The following is a 20,912-nucleotide window of genomic DNA, read 5'->3' on the forward strand; positions in this document are numbered from 1 at the left end:
AAGCTCAATTTGGTGCCCTCTTCAGATATGTGTTGTAGGCATCTGCCTAGCTTACCCACCCCTAAGGCCGATCCTGATTTTTGTACAGCCTGATTTTTGTACAGTCAAGATGAAGGGATCGATAATGATTGCAAACTGAACTATATACAGAAATCGAGCGAACTTGTCCAACTCCTGATCGCTGTTTATCTGTCTGGTGCTTGCCGGCTGCCTCCTTCTCTTGAGATTGTGCTTCTTTTGTGGGGACGTTGCATTTTTCCAACTGAAAATGTGCCAACTTTTGTGTCCGTAATTCTTCTTCTATATCGCACATATGTTGCTATTGTTTGTGAATGCTATATTGAATGTGTTTGGGTGACTATGTCAGAGGCACCTATGGTTTGAATGGTGACAACCACAGAACTTCCTTGCATGCTCATGTGGTGCATTTTTGCAATGCTATTTGTTCTTTTTGCTTGTCTGTAAGGTTATTGGTTTATTACATGATGCCTACCAAACCATGGGAGTTTTTGAAATCTATGATATGGAACAGCTTGTTGCTGAGAACTCAAGGTTTTCAGATATATACATTTGATGAAAGGGCAGAGGGAGATAATTGCTAAACTGGCTTTGAATGTTACCATAAAACTTAACTCTGCAATCAGACATCATTTTCCTTACTGCTTTTTCTATGAGGAAGAAATACCTGAAAGGTCACTAATTTCAGAACCGCTAGTCTTGTTCTCATGACTTTCATTATGGTACGAGAAGCACCCGGCCAAGGTAGGAGAGGCATATGTGCTCGTGATCAGCAGTCTTGGAAACTTCAAGTGTTAAGATAGATGCACCACTGACTGGTGCATCCCCGGTAGACTGTGCTCTCAGTTGCTCTCTTGGCACCTACCAATGCACTTGCCTCCAACCTTTGGCTTATCCCTGCCCTAAGGGTGGGGATGGCTGTGAGGGAGGGCTGCACTGTCCATAGATGGACAGCCCTCCCTGTCCAATAAGAGCAGACACTCAAAGCACCAGCAGGTGAGTCTAAGCAAATCAGGGTCCCCCGAGGAACCCTGGGATGCACCTGTCAGCCCATGTCCCATGGGAGCAGGATGACTGGCAGGGTTTGTTGAGGGTTATGGGTAGGCATTTGCCCACTCTCTGACAGTCATACTGAACATGACTCCCACCCCACTGCCCACCATAACCTCAAAGGGCATGCCGGGGTTGTGGAAGGCGTCCCTCTGCAGCAGGTCCCTGCACCCATGTTGGCCCTGCACACTGGTGGCTGACCTGCTAATTAATTCAGCAGCCATCATGGCCAGTGTTGATCAATTGTTTCCCCTCCCATGCACTTTCCTCTTGCTTTTTCCTTAAGAGTCTGCAAGATTCAAGTGGCAATTCTTTGTAAGGAGGTGCAAGCCTCTGATCACTCCTGTCAAAAGATAGGCATAAAGCTGCACTAGCACCCCACTCTCTGGCCAACTGTGGGATGTTGCCTTCCCTCCACCCACTCCTGGTTCCACCAAGGGACATTGCTCCCCCTGGCAATGGCATGGACCCTGCTCAGAGACCCAGGCAGTGGCGTAATTACAATATCAGGCATGCAGGTGCTTTCCATGACAGACTCCAGAGCCACAGCAGGAGCGAGGTGGCAGCATTTGGTTCCTGCAAGCCCCCCTCCACAGTACCATCCTGACCCAGGGCAGTGCCACTGCAGCCCCTGGCCAGGGAGCAAGTGAACCCCCTTGGCATCTGGATAGCACACCACATTGAGGCATGGGGAGGCATCAAGCACAGGTTAGCATGCTGGTGGCCCAGCAACATGTCTGCAGGGGCCACTTGTGCCACCCTCCCCCAGCCCCTAAGCCTTGGCAGAGGCACCCCACCCCAATTGGTGATGGGTGCCCGATGCCAGGGCATTACCCCTTCCCTCACACGGGCTTGCTGTCCCCTGAGGGTAACTTACCTTTAAACCGGACAGGTAGTGGTTGGTGAGGGCTGTGTGAGTGGATATGGGCAGTGCATGCCATGTCTTTTAAAAAAAAAACAGTATTTTTTATTATTTTATCCATAATATAAACAGAAAAGCATAAGAAGAATAGGAATAACAAAAAGAAAAGGGGGAGGGGAGACATGATCAAACAATACAATTACAAGGATTCTCATTGTTGGGAATTCTCTCTGGTAAGAGAAACCCTTTTTCATTATAGCAGAGTGCACAGAGGCACAACACAGTGAAATTTGGTTAGGCATGTGTGTATGCTGAGAGTAAAATAACTTGGAGCCAGTTCATAGTTTCAAATCAATATGAGTATTTATTAGAGAACTCCATTCTAGATAGGAAAGTGAGGAGATAGGATCTCTAATCTATCTAGTTGGATGCAGATGGATTCTGCATCTCTGCACACATGGTGCAGGGAGAGAGGAGCTTACATGTTGCAAGGGAAGAGGAAGTGGCCAGGCAGGAAGTAAGTAAAGTCACTAAGAGTAGCAATCTACATATCAAAGGGATAGTGTCAGAGCAGTAGAGAAGGGATGACCAATATCTTGACCTCTCTAGCCCTCTGACTCACTAGTCTGTCTCCCTCTGTTACTGAGACATGAGACAGTGCAAAGTCTTTCACTTCCAACACTCATTACAGACTGTTTACTTCCTCCTGAGTTCTTACACCATCATCTCCCTCTCCCTTTCTCCAATCTAAAGATAAATGGCTGCAAATTTAAAATTAACTGTAAGGTCAATAATTAGTCCCTGTTATCTACACAGAGCATTCAGCATTAAATTTCTCTACAAAAAGAAACCATATCTCAGGTGAGGAACCCATCCCTGGGATATATTATATTGAATAAATGGTCCCCATGTCTGAGAAAAAGAATCTTCAGATTTGCCATGCCATTGGTTGACGGGAAGCCCACTGCTGGAGATGCTCTGGACTGGAGGCATTTGAGATTGCTCTGCAGGGCAGTTGGTCCTTTTCTGACCATCTGATCTAGGCAGGGAACTCTATGGTGCTCAACCAGGTGTTGGGGAGGGGTGGCATATTTGGATGCTGGCAGTCACATGGTCAGCAAGCCCTAGATAGTGCACTGCCCTATCCCTCTAACCTGGGCTAAGACCATGGTTTATTAAGGGTTTAGCAGTTTTTGGCACACCTGAATTTGTGGGCTGCACTCTGGCTCACACAATCTGCTCACCCTGGTTAGTCTGCCACTAACCTGGGTTAGTGTAGTCATGTGAAGATGCTTAATGGCTCTCAGAATGACAAGTTTTATCTAGGTGGTTAATGTGAAATCTACAGGAAGAGTGTACATGTTTACCTAGCCTCAGTGAAATGGAGTTTTAAACCCACCAAACAAAATGAAAGCTTTGACCAAGACATAAAGGGAAGTTTTCCTCCACAAATCTTCTACTATTACTACTTATATACCACTTCTCAACAAAAGTTCTCATTTCGGTTTACATAGAAAAATAAATGAATAATCCTCTCTAATAAAAGGCTTGGTGTCCGTCCGTGGACAACCAAGCGTGTGTCCGTGCCTCCCTCGGCCGTTCCGCGCATGCGCAGAACAGACCGAGGGAGATACGACTGCCAGCAACCGGCGGCCATGCTGGACAACCAGAAGCGGCCGCCGTGAAAAAACCAGGGAAGAGGCGGCGGGGGAGATTGGCCGAGGCGGCGGCAGAGCTGCCGCCTCGGCCGTAGGAGACGGATACCGGGACAGGGAGGCAGAGGGCAGCGGCGGCTCCAGGGAGGGCAGCGGCTCCAGCGGCCGCAGGGAGGCAGAGGCAGAGGCGGCTGCAGGCCAGCCGTGGAGAACTTAGCTGTTTCGTTAAGAGCAAGCCTCTTCACAAAAGGAAGCGGCGGCGGTGCTGCTGCTGCTGCTGCTGCTGCTGCTGCGGGCCGTGCGCGGAGTCGGGGGCGGCAGTAGTCATCACGGAGGCGGGCCTGAGAGAACAGCCGCGAAGTCTCCCCAGCGAGTCCCCTCCTTCCCCCGCTCCCTCCCTCCCTTCCCCCCAGAACTCAACGGCTACTTGGAGTGGATCTTTAAGGCAGGCAAGAACAGAGGAGAGTGTTGCTGGTGTCTTCTGCGCTCCCTGCTGCTCAAGGGCGGGGGGGAATTGATGAAAGCAAAGTCTCCAGTCTCTGGGGCCTTTCCCTAACAGCCCCACAGAAGGAGACATGTCCATGGAGGATAGCGGGTGTCATTGCCCATTCACCGGGATGGCTGTCGATTCCCATCAGGACCAGAGGGGGCATGCCCCCCAACACCCAGCGCTGGTGGAGAACACCAAGGGGAATGTGTGGTTTCCTTCTTTCCCCCACTGCGGGCTTCCCCGGTTCCCCAGTTGGCCACTATCCCGCTATCGGGATCACAGAATAGGGGAGGAGGCTTTACTCTTTGCTCTTGCCATGGTCCTGATTCAGACTCCTCCCCCGCTTTATTTAAACTCTACACAGATTGCCACAAACAGCTTAAAAACAAATGCTAAAGGGCTGCCTATGGAGAGTTCTTAGAAACTTCCGTTGGTCCCAAATATTGCTGCTATTGACCAGCCAAAAGGGAAATAAAAGAGAGAGAAGGGAGGGAAAAGGACAAAAGAAAGAAGGAGGGAGGGAGGGAAAGAAGGAAAGAGAGAACTAAGGAAGGAAGGAGAAAGAAACAGGAGAAAGGAGTGAGGGAGAAGGATAAAAGAAAGACGAAGGGGAGGGAGGAGCCACCAGCCCCAAAGAGTGAGCCCGTTAAAGGAAGAAAAGAGGAAAAGAGAAAGAAACAAAGAAGGGAGTGAAACGAGATGGAAGACACGATGGAAAGGAGAGAGAGGGAGAGGGAGAGAGAAGGAAGGGAGGAAAGAGAGAGAGAGAAGGAAGGAAGGAAAGGAGGGTGAGAGGGAGGGAGAAGGAAGAAATGGAGAGAGAGAGAGAGAGAGAGAGAGAGAAGAAAGGAAGGAAAGGGAAAGGGGGGGGGGAAGGTACTAGCGCCCGTTATTTTAACGGGCTTAAAATTACTAGTGAATAAATAAGATGGTTCCCTCTCCCAAAAGGTCTCATCTAAAAAGAAACACGAGGTAGACACCAGCAACAGCCACTGGAAGGATGCTGTGCTGGAGTAGTTGGATAAGGATAGTTGCTCTCCCCCTGCTTAATATAAAGGGGTAAATCTCTTTTTAATTCTGTTTTCAGCTTCACAGCCTCTAACCCTCAAACTGTGTAGCTGGAAGTGTTCCATGCTCTGTATATGTCATTTCCCCTCCTGCTACTATGCCTTCTTTTGCTGCCAAGACACTCCATCCTCTCTTTCACAGCAGGCCACTGGGCCCCACAGTAACACTAACATTGTACCTCCATAATAGCACAGCAAACACTAGCTGTGGGACTACACAGTCATGAATCCATGAATGTACTCTCATATGCTACCAGAGAATCTACACTCAGAACATCTCAGAAACAACAGAACCCAGTACCCCATGGGTTAGCAGTTAACCCCACCATATGCTGCTTCCCTCTTTCTCTTCCATTTTGAACTCTGCTCTTTGTTTGGTTTCTCTCTGTATTGGCTTCAGTTGCTTGATTAGAGCTACTTTAAGCTACTACTTTTCATTTTCATTCCTATTCTTTTCTTTCATGTTATTTGCCCTCTCTCACCTCTCTCTTCTTGCTAAACTTCAGATTACATCCTCTATTTCATGCCTCACTCATTCTCTCTTGCCACCTCATTTCTCTAGAATTCACTGACGGCGGACTTCTGTATTTCTGCCTCTTTCCTTACAATTATGTCAACTGGGTCTGAACATACGTTTACCCTATGCTCCTCTACCAATCCTTTGGCTTTTAGCCAATCCTTTGGCATTTACCCTCTTAGATTGTAAGCCTGCAGTTGAGGCACTAGGAATACAACTATAATTTATTTATTTATTATTTAAAATATTTCTATACTGCCCCAAACTTGCGTCTCTGGGTGGTTTTCAGTTAAAACCATTTAAAACATCAAATCAGTTAGCAATTAAAATAATTTAAAACATGTAAACATTTAAAACCCAATATTAAAACAATTTAAAACTATACATCTAATTTTAAAAAATATGGAACATTTCATGAATTTGCATGAATAATAAGGTCCATCTGCAGTTTCTACCACTGAGTAGCTCATCTGGTGGCTACCGAGGAACAGGGCTCCTCTGTTGCCACCCCGAGATTATGGAATGTGCTCCCTGCTGAACTAACAGCCCCCCCCATCTCTGACAGCTTTTTAAAAGCCTTTAAATATGAATTTATTCACCCAAGCTAAATCGTGGTTTCTAAATTATTTTAATGTTTTGGTTTTAAAACTTTGTTTTTGTTTTATGTTGTTGTAAATTACCCAGAGACATAGGTTTGGGGTGGTGTACAAATATAATTAATTAATTAATATGTAAGAACGTGAATGAATGAATGAATGATACACACTGACGCTTAAAAGGGGCTCTCACTTTTTCATAGCTGTAAGGTGCAGAAAATGTAACCATTGCTGCTCTTCCCAGCGCTGCAATTACAGGTCTATCAAAAGTCTCTATTCACATATTATTCACTTATACTCTGTTCACATATTATTCACTTATACAGCGTTCTGTCCCACACTGGTTGGATGGCTGATGTTTTTGCCCATGGTCCACTTTTATCTTCTGAGGGTTCACCAAAGTGCCAGCTCCTCACTTCTCAAGTCCGTTCCTTTTTTCTCCTCCTTCCATTCTTCTCCACCTTCCTCCCCAACTGTCCTCAACTGCTTCTGTCCCAACATTCCACACACCCTTTGGCAACTGTGCCTAGCAACCACTGTCTGGACTCTCCCTCTGACATCAGCCATATTTCCCTGCACCAAGAAGTTGTTCCAAGGTGTGAGGAAAAAGGAAATGCATCAAACATAAAGTCTTAAAATATAAAGTCTGGACTCTCTAAACTCAGAATCTCTGTAAAAGAACCCATGGATTCCACCTGCCACACTACTTGGGTCTCAGAAAAAAGAGAGGGAACCCTTACCCAGTACTGCTTGTCTTCTGACAGCAGCAGAACACTCCCCTTCTCTCACAATCCAAGGCCTCTCCCTGAAGGTGACTTATGATCCCCAATAGTCTAAGACAGGAGTTCTCAATCTTGGGTCCTCAGATGCTGTTGGACTACAACTCTCAGTACCCCCAACCACAATGGGTTGGGTGGAAGTCTAGCAACAGCTACTAGTCTGAGGGCTATAGGTCACCTCCAGCCTGAAAGGCGGGATGCCTCTGAATACCAGTTGCAGGGGAGTAAGAAAAGGAGAGAGGGCATGACCTCATCTCCTGCCTGTGGGCTTCTCAGAGGCATGTGGTGGGCCTTAATTTTATTTATTTATTTATTTATTTATTTATTTGATTTCTATACTGCCCTTCCAAAAATGGAAGAAGCAAACAAGATGGATCCTTGTCCCCAAAGGGCTCACAATCTAAAAAGGAACACAAGATAGACACCAGCAACAGTCACTGGAGGTATTGTGCTGGGGGTGCACAGGGCCAGTTACTCTCCCCCTGCTAAATAAAGAGAATCACCACGTTAAAAGGTGCCTCTTTGCCAAGTTAGATGGGCTGCCTCGGACCTGATCTAGCAGGGCCATTCTTATGAGGCCCCCAGCCCTGGCCTTGGACTTAATTGGTGGACTTGCTCAGTCTGGACTACCAGACTTTGTCCTCTTTGGCACCACTTTCCCCTTTGAACTAAAGGTCTAACCAGCTGTTTGTGGATTTCCTGCAGTTCTGAGGCCGTGCTATGGATTCAGTGTGGATACAGAACAACCATTCATCTTCCAGGAAACAGCAGAGGGTTTCGGGCAGACTGTCGTGCCATTGGGAAGCGGAAGAAATGCAAGGTTTGTACCTAATTTTGCTTCAGATCTCTCTGTGGACAGGGATTGTTGCACACGCCACACTTCCCCGAGCAGTGAAAATTTCCAGCAGTGCTATCCAATTAGGTTTCTTTTGGATAAGAGAGCATTGGAGACATATGGCTTTTTCCTAATATTTGCTTTATTTACAAATGTATATTTGCAGAAGTGGTGGCCAACAGGATGTGCTCTGACAACGCAGCAGGTCCACTACCTCACCTCAGAGATAGGTGCTGTTATACTTGCACCACAAAGTGCTGTGAACACCGCTCACTTCTTCCTCTCTCTGCCTCCATCTCTATTCCAAGGGACAAATAGCTGATTCTTCACAGATGCACACACACATCTCTGCCCTTAGCTGAAGAGCAGGTGCCATCTTTCCCAAGCTCTGGTGGATAGCTCATTCAAATGTAAGGGAGAGATTGTCAACCAGGACCACCTGCTCCTAGCAGGATCTACCTGCCTGCCAGTGTCCTCTGGGAGGGCTCTGCCCTTAGTACGCAAGCATGTGTGTGAGACGAGCAAGTCCATTAAAGAGTAGCTTGAGACAGTTGTTCAAGGTTCAAAAGCAGGTAAGATTTATTGGGGAAGTTACATGCTTGGATAGAAAAGCCGGTCTCCCTGTGCTTTAAATCTTCAGAGAGTGCAGGGCAGAAAGAGAGAGAAATAAGCTGCATGGCTAATGGGCTCTGCAGCAGAGAGAGTCCAGAGCAGTCTGGGAGCAAATAAGGTGGAGCGATAGGCCCTGAGAATATCAGTCTACCATGTTGGAGATGGAGTTCTAGCGATCGCCTTTTTGTACCAACTATCCCAATGACCACTAGGGCATTGGGAGTGGAGGTAGTGAGTGAGGGTCTCCTTACCTGTCCCTACTTGCCTCTACTTTATGACCCCTGCGATGGCTCCTTAGGTACTTCCTAAGGATGTGCATGGAACCGGCTGGTCAGGTTCGGTTTGAGTCCAAACTGGACCCAAACCAGACTGGGCCAGTTCAGTCCGGCACCCGCTCGAAACCCGCCCCCCATTTGGTTCAGTCCAGGGGGGTTCGCGAACATTTGTTTGTTTGTTTGTTTTTAATTAACTTACCCCTTCCAGGGGTTTGTTGGAGGCAGCAGGGGTGGGGTCTGCGGAGGTTCCCGCTCCTCCTTCTGGCCTCCCTTGATGCCCATACCGGCTGGCCGGCTCTTCAGGCTTTCCCCCTCCGGTGTGGTGGCCATTTTGGAGGCTGCTGCACCTGTGCAACTGGCACTGCGTGGCCTGGGTCTATTTGGGATAGGAAAGGCAGACAGTTCCGCCAGTTCAAAGGTGGGGGTGCATCTTTAAGGGCGGGGGAGGGTGCACTCACCCCTCTCTCCACTTTCCCCCTGCCAGCACTCTGTTTTTAAAAAGTCTGCTGGGGCGGTGTTGGGGCAGCAGGGTACAGGGAGTGCCAGTCACAGGTGCACGCTTACATGGAGTGCCTGTGCCTGTGCCCAGTGCACAGAGGCATGTCGGATACTTCCAGTTACTTCCGGTAAAGGGGGCAACGGGGCAGCAGGGAGGTACGCTGCCGCCCTGATGGACGTTAAAAAATGGAGCTCCGGTGGGTGGGAAGTAGAGGGAGGGGTAAGTGCACCCTTCCCCACCTTTAAAGATGCACACACACACACACACACACACACACACACACACACACGCCTTCAAACCACCCCTGCCCAGTTCTGTGCACATCCCTAATCCTAAATGTACTTCACTAATAAACCTATTTAGTTTAGACTCTACAGTAATCTCCATGTGTGTAACTTAAATAGCTGCAACAACTAAACTGTGCACTCGGTAACTGGAGTGGAAGCTTCCTTGGTGTTTTGCTAAACAGGCTGTTCAGGGGCGTAGCAAGATTGGAGTGGGATCAGAGACAAGATTTTGAAATGCCCCCCCCCCCCCCCCCAAGCTCAGCTCAGCTCAGCTCATGAAGTAAAGAAATCTTAAATGACGCTGAATAGTGGTAACAAAAAGCATACACACACACCTCTGTGCCACAATAGAACATCATCCTACATTATTTTTAAAAAGGCTCTGTAAATTGTGAACGATGCAAGTCATTTAATGGTACTAGAGAAAGACATGCTGTTCTGGTAGCTCCAGCTCTTAACACTCACATCAGTTTCGGAGGAAGAATACAACTGGAAGAAGCCCGGGCGGGTAAGCAGCTGGGGGAGTCAGTCATGTGACTTGCCTCTGCCCCCCTCAACAGACAACTGTCTCCCCTTGCCCTATTATAGTTACGCCCCTGAGGCTGTTCAACTTGCTCTCAGATGAGATCCTCACTCTCAGTCTTCCAGAGGAATCTGAAGACTGCTGTTTTTATTCAGGCCTTTGGTTCTAGAACTGCAGAAAGCGGCTGTGGGAGCCATTTTGTTTTTCTACCACCATTTTATCTTCTGATTTCCTGAAAATTCTAACAACATTTCAAGGAACATTAGTAAAAGCTTAAGTATGTATAGTGAAAGCACTATAGAGTTGAGTAACCCTTTGATTTCCTTTTAGTTGGTTGTAGCTGTGTTTATTTATTTTGAGTGCTTTTAATTGAAACCTTGTGACTGTTTTATTAGCTTCGTTTTAATTTGTTGTTTGCTATCATGGGGTCCTAGCACAAAGGTTGGAATATAAGTGCAAATAATAAATAAATATTCCCCCAACCATTCGTTCCCGCCGAGGAAACATCAGCAACCCATTACGGACAATTAACCGGCAACTGGCAAGTTATAACAATACGTTCCCCCACTTTCAGGGTGCTGGTTGGTGCCCCTCTCCAGAGGGGGGATGTGAATGAAACGGGCAAACTCTATTCATGCCAGCAGTTACCAGGCAAATCGGGAAGATGTCAAGAAGTCAATTTGCAAAGTAAGTGCTTGGCTGGGTGGATTCTGCTTGCCTGCGGCGTTACCACTAAGGGAAGGAGTTGGGAACCCCGTCTTCTGCTGCACTGCTGGAGCACCTTCCCAGGGCTGCATCATGTGTGCTGAGATTCTGCAAACTGCCCTGCACAAGGACAGAAACTGGCTCAGGCAACAGAATGCAAGTGAACGGAGAATCTCACAGAAATCAATATACGACTTCATTGCCAAGTTAGAATGCTTTTAGAGCCAGGTGCAGGGGATTAGGAATCAGCACTCCTGGGTTGTAGGTTCAATCCCCAGTTGTGGCAGAAAGGTAGTCATTTCTTGTGAGTTAAAGCTTGAATGGAAGGCAGTCTGAGTTCTATCCTCAGAGAGCTGGAGTGGAATAATGTAAGGTAAGCACAGAAGTCCTGGTTAAAAATCTCTCCTTAGCCACAAACTCATTAGGTGGCTTTAGATGAGTCATTTCCTGTCAGGGCAAACTAGACAAGATGGTGGCAACCCATGCAAATTCCTGCAAAGCAGTGGAAAACCATTTAAAGTTCAACATGAGTGGGTGGGATGGAGTGCCAAACCATCAGCGCATAAAAAGATAAGTCTCAATAGATCAGACCAAAGGCCCATCCAATCTAGCATTCTGTTTCTCGCAGCAGCCAGCCAACTGCATCCAGGAAACACAGAAGCAGGGTCTGAAGGCCTTTGCCCTCCGTTCTGCTCCTGTACCAGCAACTGGTCTGCAGTTATACTGCCTCTGAACATGGAGGTTCCATGTAGCCACCAGCAGGGGCAGAGACACCATTGTGTGAATGGGTTCAAAGATCCCAGGCCACTGCCCCTCAGGGACCATGCTTTGCACCCCAGCCATGCTCCCGCATCTGACGTCAGATGCAGGGTTGTTATTTCGCTCGCAAACAGGGCCACATAGCCCTGTTTATGAGCAAAATCTGGCCAGCATCGAGTTCGTAATGCAGCCAGAGCAGCTCTACCTGCCTTTTAAAGGCAGGAAGAGTCATTCCCAGCCATGCTGCAAAGGTGGTGCTGGCTGGATTTTGCTTGTAAACAGGGCCGCACAGCTCCGTTTGCAAGCGAAACCAGCACCGTGTTTGCAGCATGGCTGGGAGCGACTCTGGCAGTGAGAGCCGCTCCAACCGCACTGCAAACGAGGCACTGGCTGGACTTAGCTCACAAATGAGGCCAGGCAGCCCCGTTTGAGAGCTAAGCTACACACATCTCATGTCAGACGCATCTCATGTCAGACGCAGGGAGCACGGCTTAACCACACGCACAGAGTCTGATGTCAGACACTTACGTCGGACACGGGTTGGGGGCTATGGTTATGGCGGTCGGCTGAACCCGGACCGCCACTAGTTTCCCTCTGACCCTGGCCACGAGGATTAATAGTCAATGAGGTTTGGGAAGAGAGCTGGTCTTCTGGTAGCAAGCATGACTTGTCCCCTTAAGCTAAGCAGGATCTGCCCTGGTTGCAAACGAAAGGGAGACTAGAAGTGTGAGCGTTGTAAGATATTCCCCTTAGGGGATGGAGCCACTCTGGGAAGAGCATCTAGGTTCCAAGTTCCCTCTCTGGCTTCTTCAAGATAGGGCTGAGAGAGATTCCTGCCTGCAACCTTGGAGAAGCCGCTGCCAGTCTGTGTAGACAATACTGAGCGAGATGGACCTATGGTCTGACTCAGTATATGGCAGCTTCCTATGTTCTATGTTCCTAATCTCCTCTTAAAACCAAAAATTAATGGCCATCACCACATTCTGTTGCAGCAAAAGGAATGCATCAGTTATGCATTGCCTGAATAAATGCTTTATTTTGTCTGTCCTGAATCTGCCAATCAGTTTTGTTGGACAACTCTGAGGTCAACTATTATGACAGAAAAAGATAAACTTCTTTCTATCCACTCTCTCCACACCATCCACACTTTTTCTATGCACCTCTCCTCAAAGGAATTAAATCCCAGCACCACGACTTCATAGGAATTTAGTTTTGACCTAATTCCAAGGCATTGGTTCTCCCACCATAGCAACTTTGACTCTCAACCACCTCCCCTCCTAATATGGGGAAAATAATATTGACCTGATTTTGTCAGCAATCTGGCCACCCAGAAGGGAAGGTCCAGGAAGATAGTTCACAATACAAACTGGGCTGCAGAAACTAAACACGGCTCAGAATAGTTCTCTATATCAGGCTTGGGCTGAAAGCTGTCGACACAAGGGTTGACAAATGTTGTCTTCCAGTGGCTATCAGAAAGCTGTTGACGTGCTTTATAGTCCAAGCTGATAACTCTTGGCTGGCAGGGATTCAAGGCTTATCAGCCCTCTGCAAGAGGCATTTACTCCTCCTGATAGTTTCTAGCTGTGCTTTTCGCCTTGTGAAGAGTTCCTTTGCTGTGGAGTCAGTGGGGGTTGCCTGCATAGCTCATCTTCTAGTCTGTCCGTTGCTGTCTCTGCTGCCTCAGACTACTGTGCCTGCTCTGAAACATCAGCCGGACCTTCCTCAGCCATCTCTTGGGAACTGACAGCCGGGCTCTGACCCTCAGGCACCCCTGCATCGGCTGAAAGGCTGTCAGCTTCCCCTTCCTCCTTGCTATCTGAGATGGAGGGCATGACAGATTTAAGTTATTGGGGGCGGGGGGTCATTATTGGAAAGATAATGCTTTTTTTGACTCCTGGTGAGAAGATACTAAAAACTAACAGAAGTATTCAAAGGTAGTTCCAGAAGGATGGTCATGTTAATTATGTGGCAGCAAAGCCAACAAAGAGTCTTATGACCCCTAAAAGTCAAACAAGTGTGTTGTAGCACATGCTTTTGTAGACTACAGTCCACCTCATAAGATGCATAAAATTTCATTCTCATTTACTGCAGCAGATATGTGTGCTTATAGGTGGGGGAAAGTAAAGTTTTACTTCCAGAGCCTGAGCAGCACTCAAAAGTATTTACGCTTTTTATATAGCTACTTCTCTCATAAACTTAAAGTAATCTTATGTTTGTTTAACTAAGCTTTATTCAGAAACAACTCCATTTTTCTCCTTCCCATCCCTTTTCATTCAGACTCCAACCACCCCCACCCCCACCCCCACCACCACACTCCAGGTTCCCCAATGGGACAAAATTCTGATTAACAAAACATGAAAGGTTGAAAGATAGTATTCAGCAGTGCTCTTGAACCAAAGCATGAGTACAAGAGAACTAGAGGAATTGAGCTGGGACTCCCGCTGTGTCCCCACAGATCCTACTAACACATGTACTTCATTAGTCAGGATGTCAGCCAATAGGATCAGATGGTCATAAAATGGCAGTCTATTCCAGTTTTATGTAAAGGTTAACTGAATATAAGATGAGCACAAATCATGCATAAGGATTACTGAAATAATAGACTTGTTCATGACCTGAGAATCCCACCTTGGCACGGGTTCACACAATCACACTAATGTTGGTAACCCACAATAACCCTAGATTCAAACAATTGTGTGAACAAGCCTAATGTATGTGAAGCCCTTTGCAGGATCTAAAGTTCTCTACAAATTGTGTATTCAAGTGGTGGTAGCCTAAGTGTATATTTCTCCTCCTTTCAGGACCCAATGATGCAGTAAATATGTCTCTTGGCTTGTCTGTCTCTGTCCGTGGCTCTGAGATGCTGGTAAGCAATTCTCACTAGTACTTCTCAGTATCTCAGTTTTGCACAGACATCATTACAGATACAGGAGGACCTTGATATTCACGGGTGTTCTGTTCTCAGCTGCAGCCACAGGTATGGAAACCATGAATATCGAGGCATTAAAGTCAATGGAATTGCGGGGCTTAGGTTCCTGGTCAGTCAAAAATTGCTCAAAAATGGCTGAAAATTGGCCAGATGGGGGGGGGGCAGGGGGAGCTCCTTACCATGCTTTGCTGCTGCTCCTGAGTTGCGCTGTGCCCCGGAATGCCCCCAAATCAGCCAACAATTGGCCCAAAATCACCAGGTTTGAAAGGAGCCATTTTGTGGCTCCAAGAAACAAAATGGCCGGAAATGACCTCCACAGTCATTTCCGGCTACCCCTGACCCACAGGTACACAAGGTCGGCATGTTTGGTTCCCCACCCCCTGCATATGCCAAGGTCGGGTGTCTTTTTCCTGACTGCGGATACGCAAATCCATGGATAATGAATCTGTGGATAACGAGGTTTCCCTGTATGCCATGGAATCATATAGAGCCGAGGAACACTATAAGTCAGTTATTCCAGCTCTGACACTGGCTGGTGCTTGTCCAACCTTTCTTTCAAAAAAACGAAACAAAACACCAAGGAAATAAGCAGGTGAGGCCTCCTAGTCATGGCAACCTAATAACTTGCAGGAAGGAAGGTGGCAACAGAGTGTTAAAGTGTTAGCTATAGAGACACTATTGCAAGGGAATGAACAAGCACACTACAAAAACACAATTGGGGCTGGTATTTCCTTTGTGGGTCCTGCCTGTTTCATGGTGCATGGCCTTCTTTCCTATCTGACCCTTTCCCTCCATAACTTGCTGTTTCTTCCTGTCTCACGAGGATTGTATCTCCAATTCCCCCACCCTGCTTTGAAGAACAGGTGTTAGAGCTTGATTTCAACCAGGCCTCAACATCAGTACCTTTGTTCATTAATTTATTAAAACTTTTATATGGCACCTTTTGGTTTTAAAAAAAGGCCTCAAGGCAGCTCAAAAGCATAAAATACTAAAATGCATTTTTAAAAATCTTTTAAAGAACCAGCAGGCTAAAAAATCCAAAAAACACACTAGTTAAACTTTATATATAATTAAAAGCATGAGTAGAACAGAACAAGGTCTGCCTAAAAGACTGCACCAGGCAAACATGTCCATAATTTGGGTGCCACAACAAGGAAGGCCTTGCTCTGGTAGCCTCCCCATCTAACTTTCAAAGGCAGGACCATCAAGAGAAGGATCTTTTCAAAAGGTCTGAGTTGGCAGGCAATTCCATGTGAGAGAAGGCTGTCCTTTAGGTATGCTGGCAATAGGCCATTTAGGGCTTTCAAGGTCAAAATGAAGTCTTTTAATTGAGCACGGAAACAAAGCAGCACCCTGTGAAAGTCTTCTAATACTGGTGTCATATGTTCATGATGGTCAGCCCCGGTTAGTAAATAATCTGGCTATCATATTTATTTATTTATTTATTACATTTATATACGACCTCATACAGATGTCTCATGGTGGTTTACAAACATTCTACTAGTTTAGTTTTAGGATGCATTTCAAACCCTGTGTATGATACATTACATTACTCTAGCTTGGATGTTATTTGGGCCAGGGGCGTAGCAAGGTTGGAGTGGGCCCAGAGACAAGATTTCTTAAGAAATCTTAAATGAGGCTGACATTCACATCAATTTCGGAGGATGAATACAACTGAAGGAAGCCTGGGGCGGGGGGCGTGCAGCTGGGGGAGTCAGTCATGTGACTTGCCTCTGGGGCCCCCCCCAAGACAGTGTGCCCCCAGACAACTGTCTCCCCTTGCCCTATTATAGTTATGCCCCTGATTTGGGCACCATGGAGATCTGTGGGCAGATCATCTCTCTTCAAAATGCCTGCCTTTAGGAATTTGCAGAGAAGAGAATGTATCTGAACAAGTACAGAGTGTTTTTTTATCCCAGCGGTGTGAATAATTGGTGGCCTTCCCCTCACAGAAACGGGGACCAGTGCACAAATTTTCAGGTCAAGGGGTCATGATTTCTTAATCGGTTTAAATTAACTGCTCCTAATCACTCCCTGCACGTGATGACTGCTAACCTCCCCCCGCCCTTGGTTCCACAGGTGTGTGGTCCCACAGTCCACCAGACCTGTGGGGGAAACATGTACATGAAGGGCTACTGCTTTCTCTTGGACCAAAACCTGAAGGAAATTCAACACTTTCCTGAGTCTCTGCCAGGTGAGGCCAAGATAAAAGGAAGAAATGAAGCACATAGCAAACACCAGAGGTCAGCAATGGGGTGGGAAGACTGGGGGAAGAGGCATAGTGCTTGAGGAATGTATTGGCTGAATTTTGCAGAGACGGAGGGAAAAGACAGAGAGGGGGAGCAGGAAACCAAAGTTTTATTCTCTGTGTTCTTGTTGGAAAGGGTCAGTTTTCCTTAGCATTGTATATGAATGAATGTGTCCACCTATTTTTTAGCAGTATTTCTCTGCTTCTAATAACCATGAAAAAGGAAGAAATTCTGCTGAAGATGCTTTTTCCAAGCACGGGAAGTTCAGCCAAGGGGGAAGCTTGACCTTTTGAGTTGCTTGTCTCACAGCTGTTACAGACAGGGGCATAGGGTGGCAGCCTAAGTTGATGGTGCACCAGAAATCTTTCTGCCATGTGGCTCAAAAACAAAAATTTTGAGATGCTCCACAAACTTGGTTCCTTGTTCTTCAGACTGAGAACATTGATGGTTTTATGATGCATCATTCTCACTACATGAACCTTTTTTCCTTCCCACATTACTTTTAAAAAAAGACATCTAAATGCTGCTTTTTGAGAGCTCTGTCTTTCCCCAACTTTGTTCCTCACTTATATAGGTCCTAAATTTTAAGAAAGATACACAAAATATGTTTTATAGCAATTGAGACCATCTTCCCAAATGGTTATCTGAAAGACACGAGCCCTCTTCAGACATTATGAGCACCCCAGGTGTTCACAGTTACAGTGGGAAAAATCAGGGAGGAAGTCCTGTTGCTCCACTGTCAATCATCTCCTCATGCCTACAGTCACAGGTGCAGCACTATTTGTCTGAAGGGGGCACTGACATAACCATGATCACTACAAATCTATGGATCTGTGGGCAGGGGGACTTCCTCCCCACATTTGTCTGCTTTAACCGTGAGTGCCCAGGGTGCTCATAACATCTGAAGAGGATTATGTACAATACCATGAGGCTTTACAGACAGGGCTGGTACCCAAATCTCCTTCGGAAGAGAGTGTGTGCGTTCACACACCAGCCAAACTTATCCCGAAGTCCCTTCGAGATCCTTGGACCCACTCCACACACAAATCGGGCTTTGTCTTGCGAATTCTAGCTTATCTCGGTGTATTTCCGGGTTTTTAAAATGCTGGTTTTAAGCTACTTTTTCTGAAAACGCCAGAGCAAATAGGGAGAGGCACTGACGTAGAATCATTAGCATAAGAGGGATACTCTCTTTAGAAATGCAGATATGGCTCTTTAGAAAGCTCTCCCCCACTCCCATTGGCTAGAAGGAAAACATGGAGGCATGCCATGTGAACTTGCATCAAAACGAAACCCAAGAGCAGAGAGGAGGGGCTGCTTCCCTCAACACTGTGAGTGTGTTTCGAAGTGGCTTTGCTCAACATTTACCCCGCAGCATGAAGCCATGTGCGAATAACTCTCAGATCAGGTTTCAGGACCATCTTCTGCACTTCTGTTTTAAATTGTTTCCCAGCATAACAACAACATGAAACAAACAACAAAAGGCTAACAGATAATGTGATGAGGCTCTTGGTGGGGAGAGGCATTATCCATCCCTGCCTCTCCAGATTCCTCTTTTCTCTGCTTTAATAGCAACTGATATGGGTGGAGCAGGGGGCAGCAGTAAATGAGCTGCAGATGTGGCTCATTCCCAATCACCTTTTCCCATGCCAGATGCATTGTTTTGTCTTGTCACCCCTGCCATGTTAATCCTAGGCATGCAGACTATTCATTCGCCCCTCCGACCTAGCTGCTCCTTAGCAGACAATTACGGACTGCACCTCCTACCTTGTATTTAACTGACAGATGATCAAATATTAGGAGTGTGTGCAGCTCCCAAACTAGGGTAGGAGGCTTCTCATACCCTGTTCTTGATTATGTGAATGGGCCCTTATTTCCCCCCAACATCATACTGTTAAGATCTCTGGGATTGCTTTCAATAGTCACCTGGAGTTTTATGCCAATTCCTGAAGGTTGCAGGTCATTCCTGTTGGGCTGACAACCCTACCCAACCCTAGCCTACCCTACATCTAGTACCCACCAACCAAATGGTCAGCCAGGATGGGGCCACAAGCAGGGCCTCAGAGGCCAACCAAATGGCTTAGGTAGAATCATATGTGGCATGAGTATTGGGTGAACTTGACTTTGCTTTCCTTGCTCTTTTCTGGTTTTTAAAACTGGGGTTTCATCCTGAAATTGATGTTTCATTCCCTAGTATGTGCCGATCAAACCGCCGACATAGTTTTTCTGATAGATGGCTCCGGAAGTATTCTACCTCCTCAATTCATTCAGATGAAGACATTTATTTCCAAAATCATGGAGAGTTTCCACAATACAAAAATTCAGGTAACATTGGGATGGTGGCATTAGGGAGTGGCAGGTGAGATGGGGTGATAGCATCTTAGGTCAAAGTCTTGGTTGCATCATCTATATATATAATTCTCCTGGGTGTGCCAGGGAAAATGCGTCCCGACAGCCCAGCTGATTGGTTGGGCTGTGTAGGCACCTGATTGGCTGGCGCAGCGCACCCAGAAGAATTTGACCAGCGGCGGGCCAGGCTGCGGGTGGCGATGGTGGCCGCAGGCCCGGCCCGGCCCAGCCACAGAGGCGAGGCAGCGGGCCTGGGCGAAGGCAAAGGCAAAGGCGGCACTTGGCCTGGTGGCAGGCCAGGCTGCGGAGACGCTGGGCCCAGCCGCAGAGGCGGCTCATGGCTAGGTGGCAGTGGAACCGGCCGCCAAGGCCAGACGCCCGAGGGAGGCTGGGGTGAGAGGGAACCGGGCAGCAGGACTTCCGTGTTTGTTGCCTGGGTGGAGGAGTGGAGGTGGTGGCAGCCGCCGCCCGGTAAATACTGTAAAATGAAATTCAGGAGGAGGGGGAGGGAAAGAGAGTGGGGCAGGGGGGAAGGCAAGAGAGAGTGGGGTGGGGGTGGGCAAAAAGGAGGGGGGAGGGGAGGGCAAGAGAGAGTGGGGGAGGGGAGGGCAAGAGAGTGGGGGGAGGACCAGGGGGGAGGGGAGGGAGGGCAAGAGAGAGTGGGGCAGGGGGAGGGGGGAGGGCAGGAGAGAGGAGCAGGGGGGGCAGGAGAGACGGGGCAGGAGGGTGAGAGAGAGGGCTGGGAGGTGGAAGGAGGGCAAGAGAGGGTGGGAGGGGAGGGGGCAAGAGAGAGTTGTGAGGGGGGGTGAGAGAGTGGCGAGGGAGGGAGGGGAATAGGGGCAAGAGGGGCAAGAGTGTGAGGCAGAAGGGAGGGGGATACAGCCAGCCCCAAAGAGAGCACAGATGCTCTGTGCGGGTTGGCTAGTTCAAGATATTGTTAACACCATCAGGACTCACACTCTGTTATCTTACCTGAATAAGGGGTGTTCGTGCACTAGAGCCCTTTAGCATTCCTCATGAAATATTCATGAACTGTACCTCAGATGGAAGTGTGGCTTGTAGCAGGGCCTCCTCTGAAGGTCCAAACATCCAGCCAGGTAAGTTCCTGTGTGTGGGGACAATTACCCAGCTTTGGCTAGAGCTTTTTAATAGTTCCTCAAACAAGCCAAGAGGTTTTGCCCTGTATATTCTTGATCTCAGCCATGTTTACAAATCTTTTCTCAGCCTTTCCATTTTTCTGCATCCAACTCTCTCAATTTTAGTTTGCCTTGGTCCAATATGGAACCAGTTATAGAGAGCACTTTGACTTCATTCAGTACAAGAACACTCCAAATTCCAATACTCTTATCGAAGATGTGGTGCAGCTGGGAGGATTTACTTACACGGCTACATCTATCCAAAAAGTGGTGTAAGTGTTTCCTTTCATTCAAATGATTCAACCTGAGATGCAAGCATGTCAGCTATTTTGTTGTGTTTCCTACCGTCTTTTGTTAATCTCAAGTGGCCAGTGGGAGTGGATATCACAGAATTGGAGCTTCTTCTTTGCAAGGAAAGTCTAAAACATAAAAGGTTTTTCGTTTAAGGAAAAATAGGCAACTAAGATGAAGTCATCTGCACATTTCTCCCTCGCACTTTTTCCAGACGTGGTCTCTTTATCCAACAAAGAGGATCCCGCAATGGAGCCTCTAAGATTCTCATTGTGATAACAGATGGGGAGAAAACGGGAGATCGCCTGCAGTACAGTGATGTGATGCCAGAGGTGGAGAATGCTGGAATCATCCGCTTTGCCATTGGGGTGAGGAAATTAGCAAATGAATCCTCAAGGCATGACAAGTTGAGCCATAAAGAAAGAATTG

At 47.3% G+C, this 20,912-nt stretch overlaps 1 protein-coding gene across 1 annotated transcript in view; it reads left to right on the forward strand.

Annotated features, from left to right (window-relative positions):
- The first annotated feature begins 6,603 nt into the window (after positions 1–6,603).
- Positions 6,604–20,912, forward strand: part of LOC128330936 (integrin alpha-M-like) — a 48,649-nt gene continuing 34,340 nt past the window's right edge. The window contains exons 1-8 of the mRNA XM_053264304.1: positions 6,604–6,853; positions 7,740–7,854; positions 10,640–10,752; positions 14,331–14,395; positions 16,538–16,652; positions 18,902–19,032; positions 20,319–20,464; positions 20,698–20,851. Coding sequence (XP_053120279.1) covers positions 6,604–6,853; positions 7,740–7,854; positions 10,640–10,752; positions 14,331–14,395; positions 16,538–16,652; positions 18,902–19,032; positions 20,319–20,464; positions 20,698–20,851 — 1,089 coding nt within the window. The remainder of the gene's footprint in view (positions 6,854–7,739; positions 7,855–10,639; positions 10,753–14,330; positions 14,396–16,537; positions 16,653–18,901; positions 19,033–20,318; positions 20,465–20,697; positions 20,852–20,912) is intronic.

The sequence above is a fragment of the Hemicordylus capensis genome, chromosome 6 (genome assembly GCF_027244095.1).
Source record: "Hemicordylus capensis ecotype Gifberg chromosome 6, rHemCap1.1.pri, whole genome shotgun sequence".
NCBI lineage: Eukaryota > Metazoa > Chordata > Lepidosauria > Squamata > Cordylidae > Hemicordylus > Hemicordylus capensis.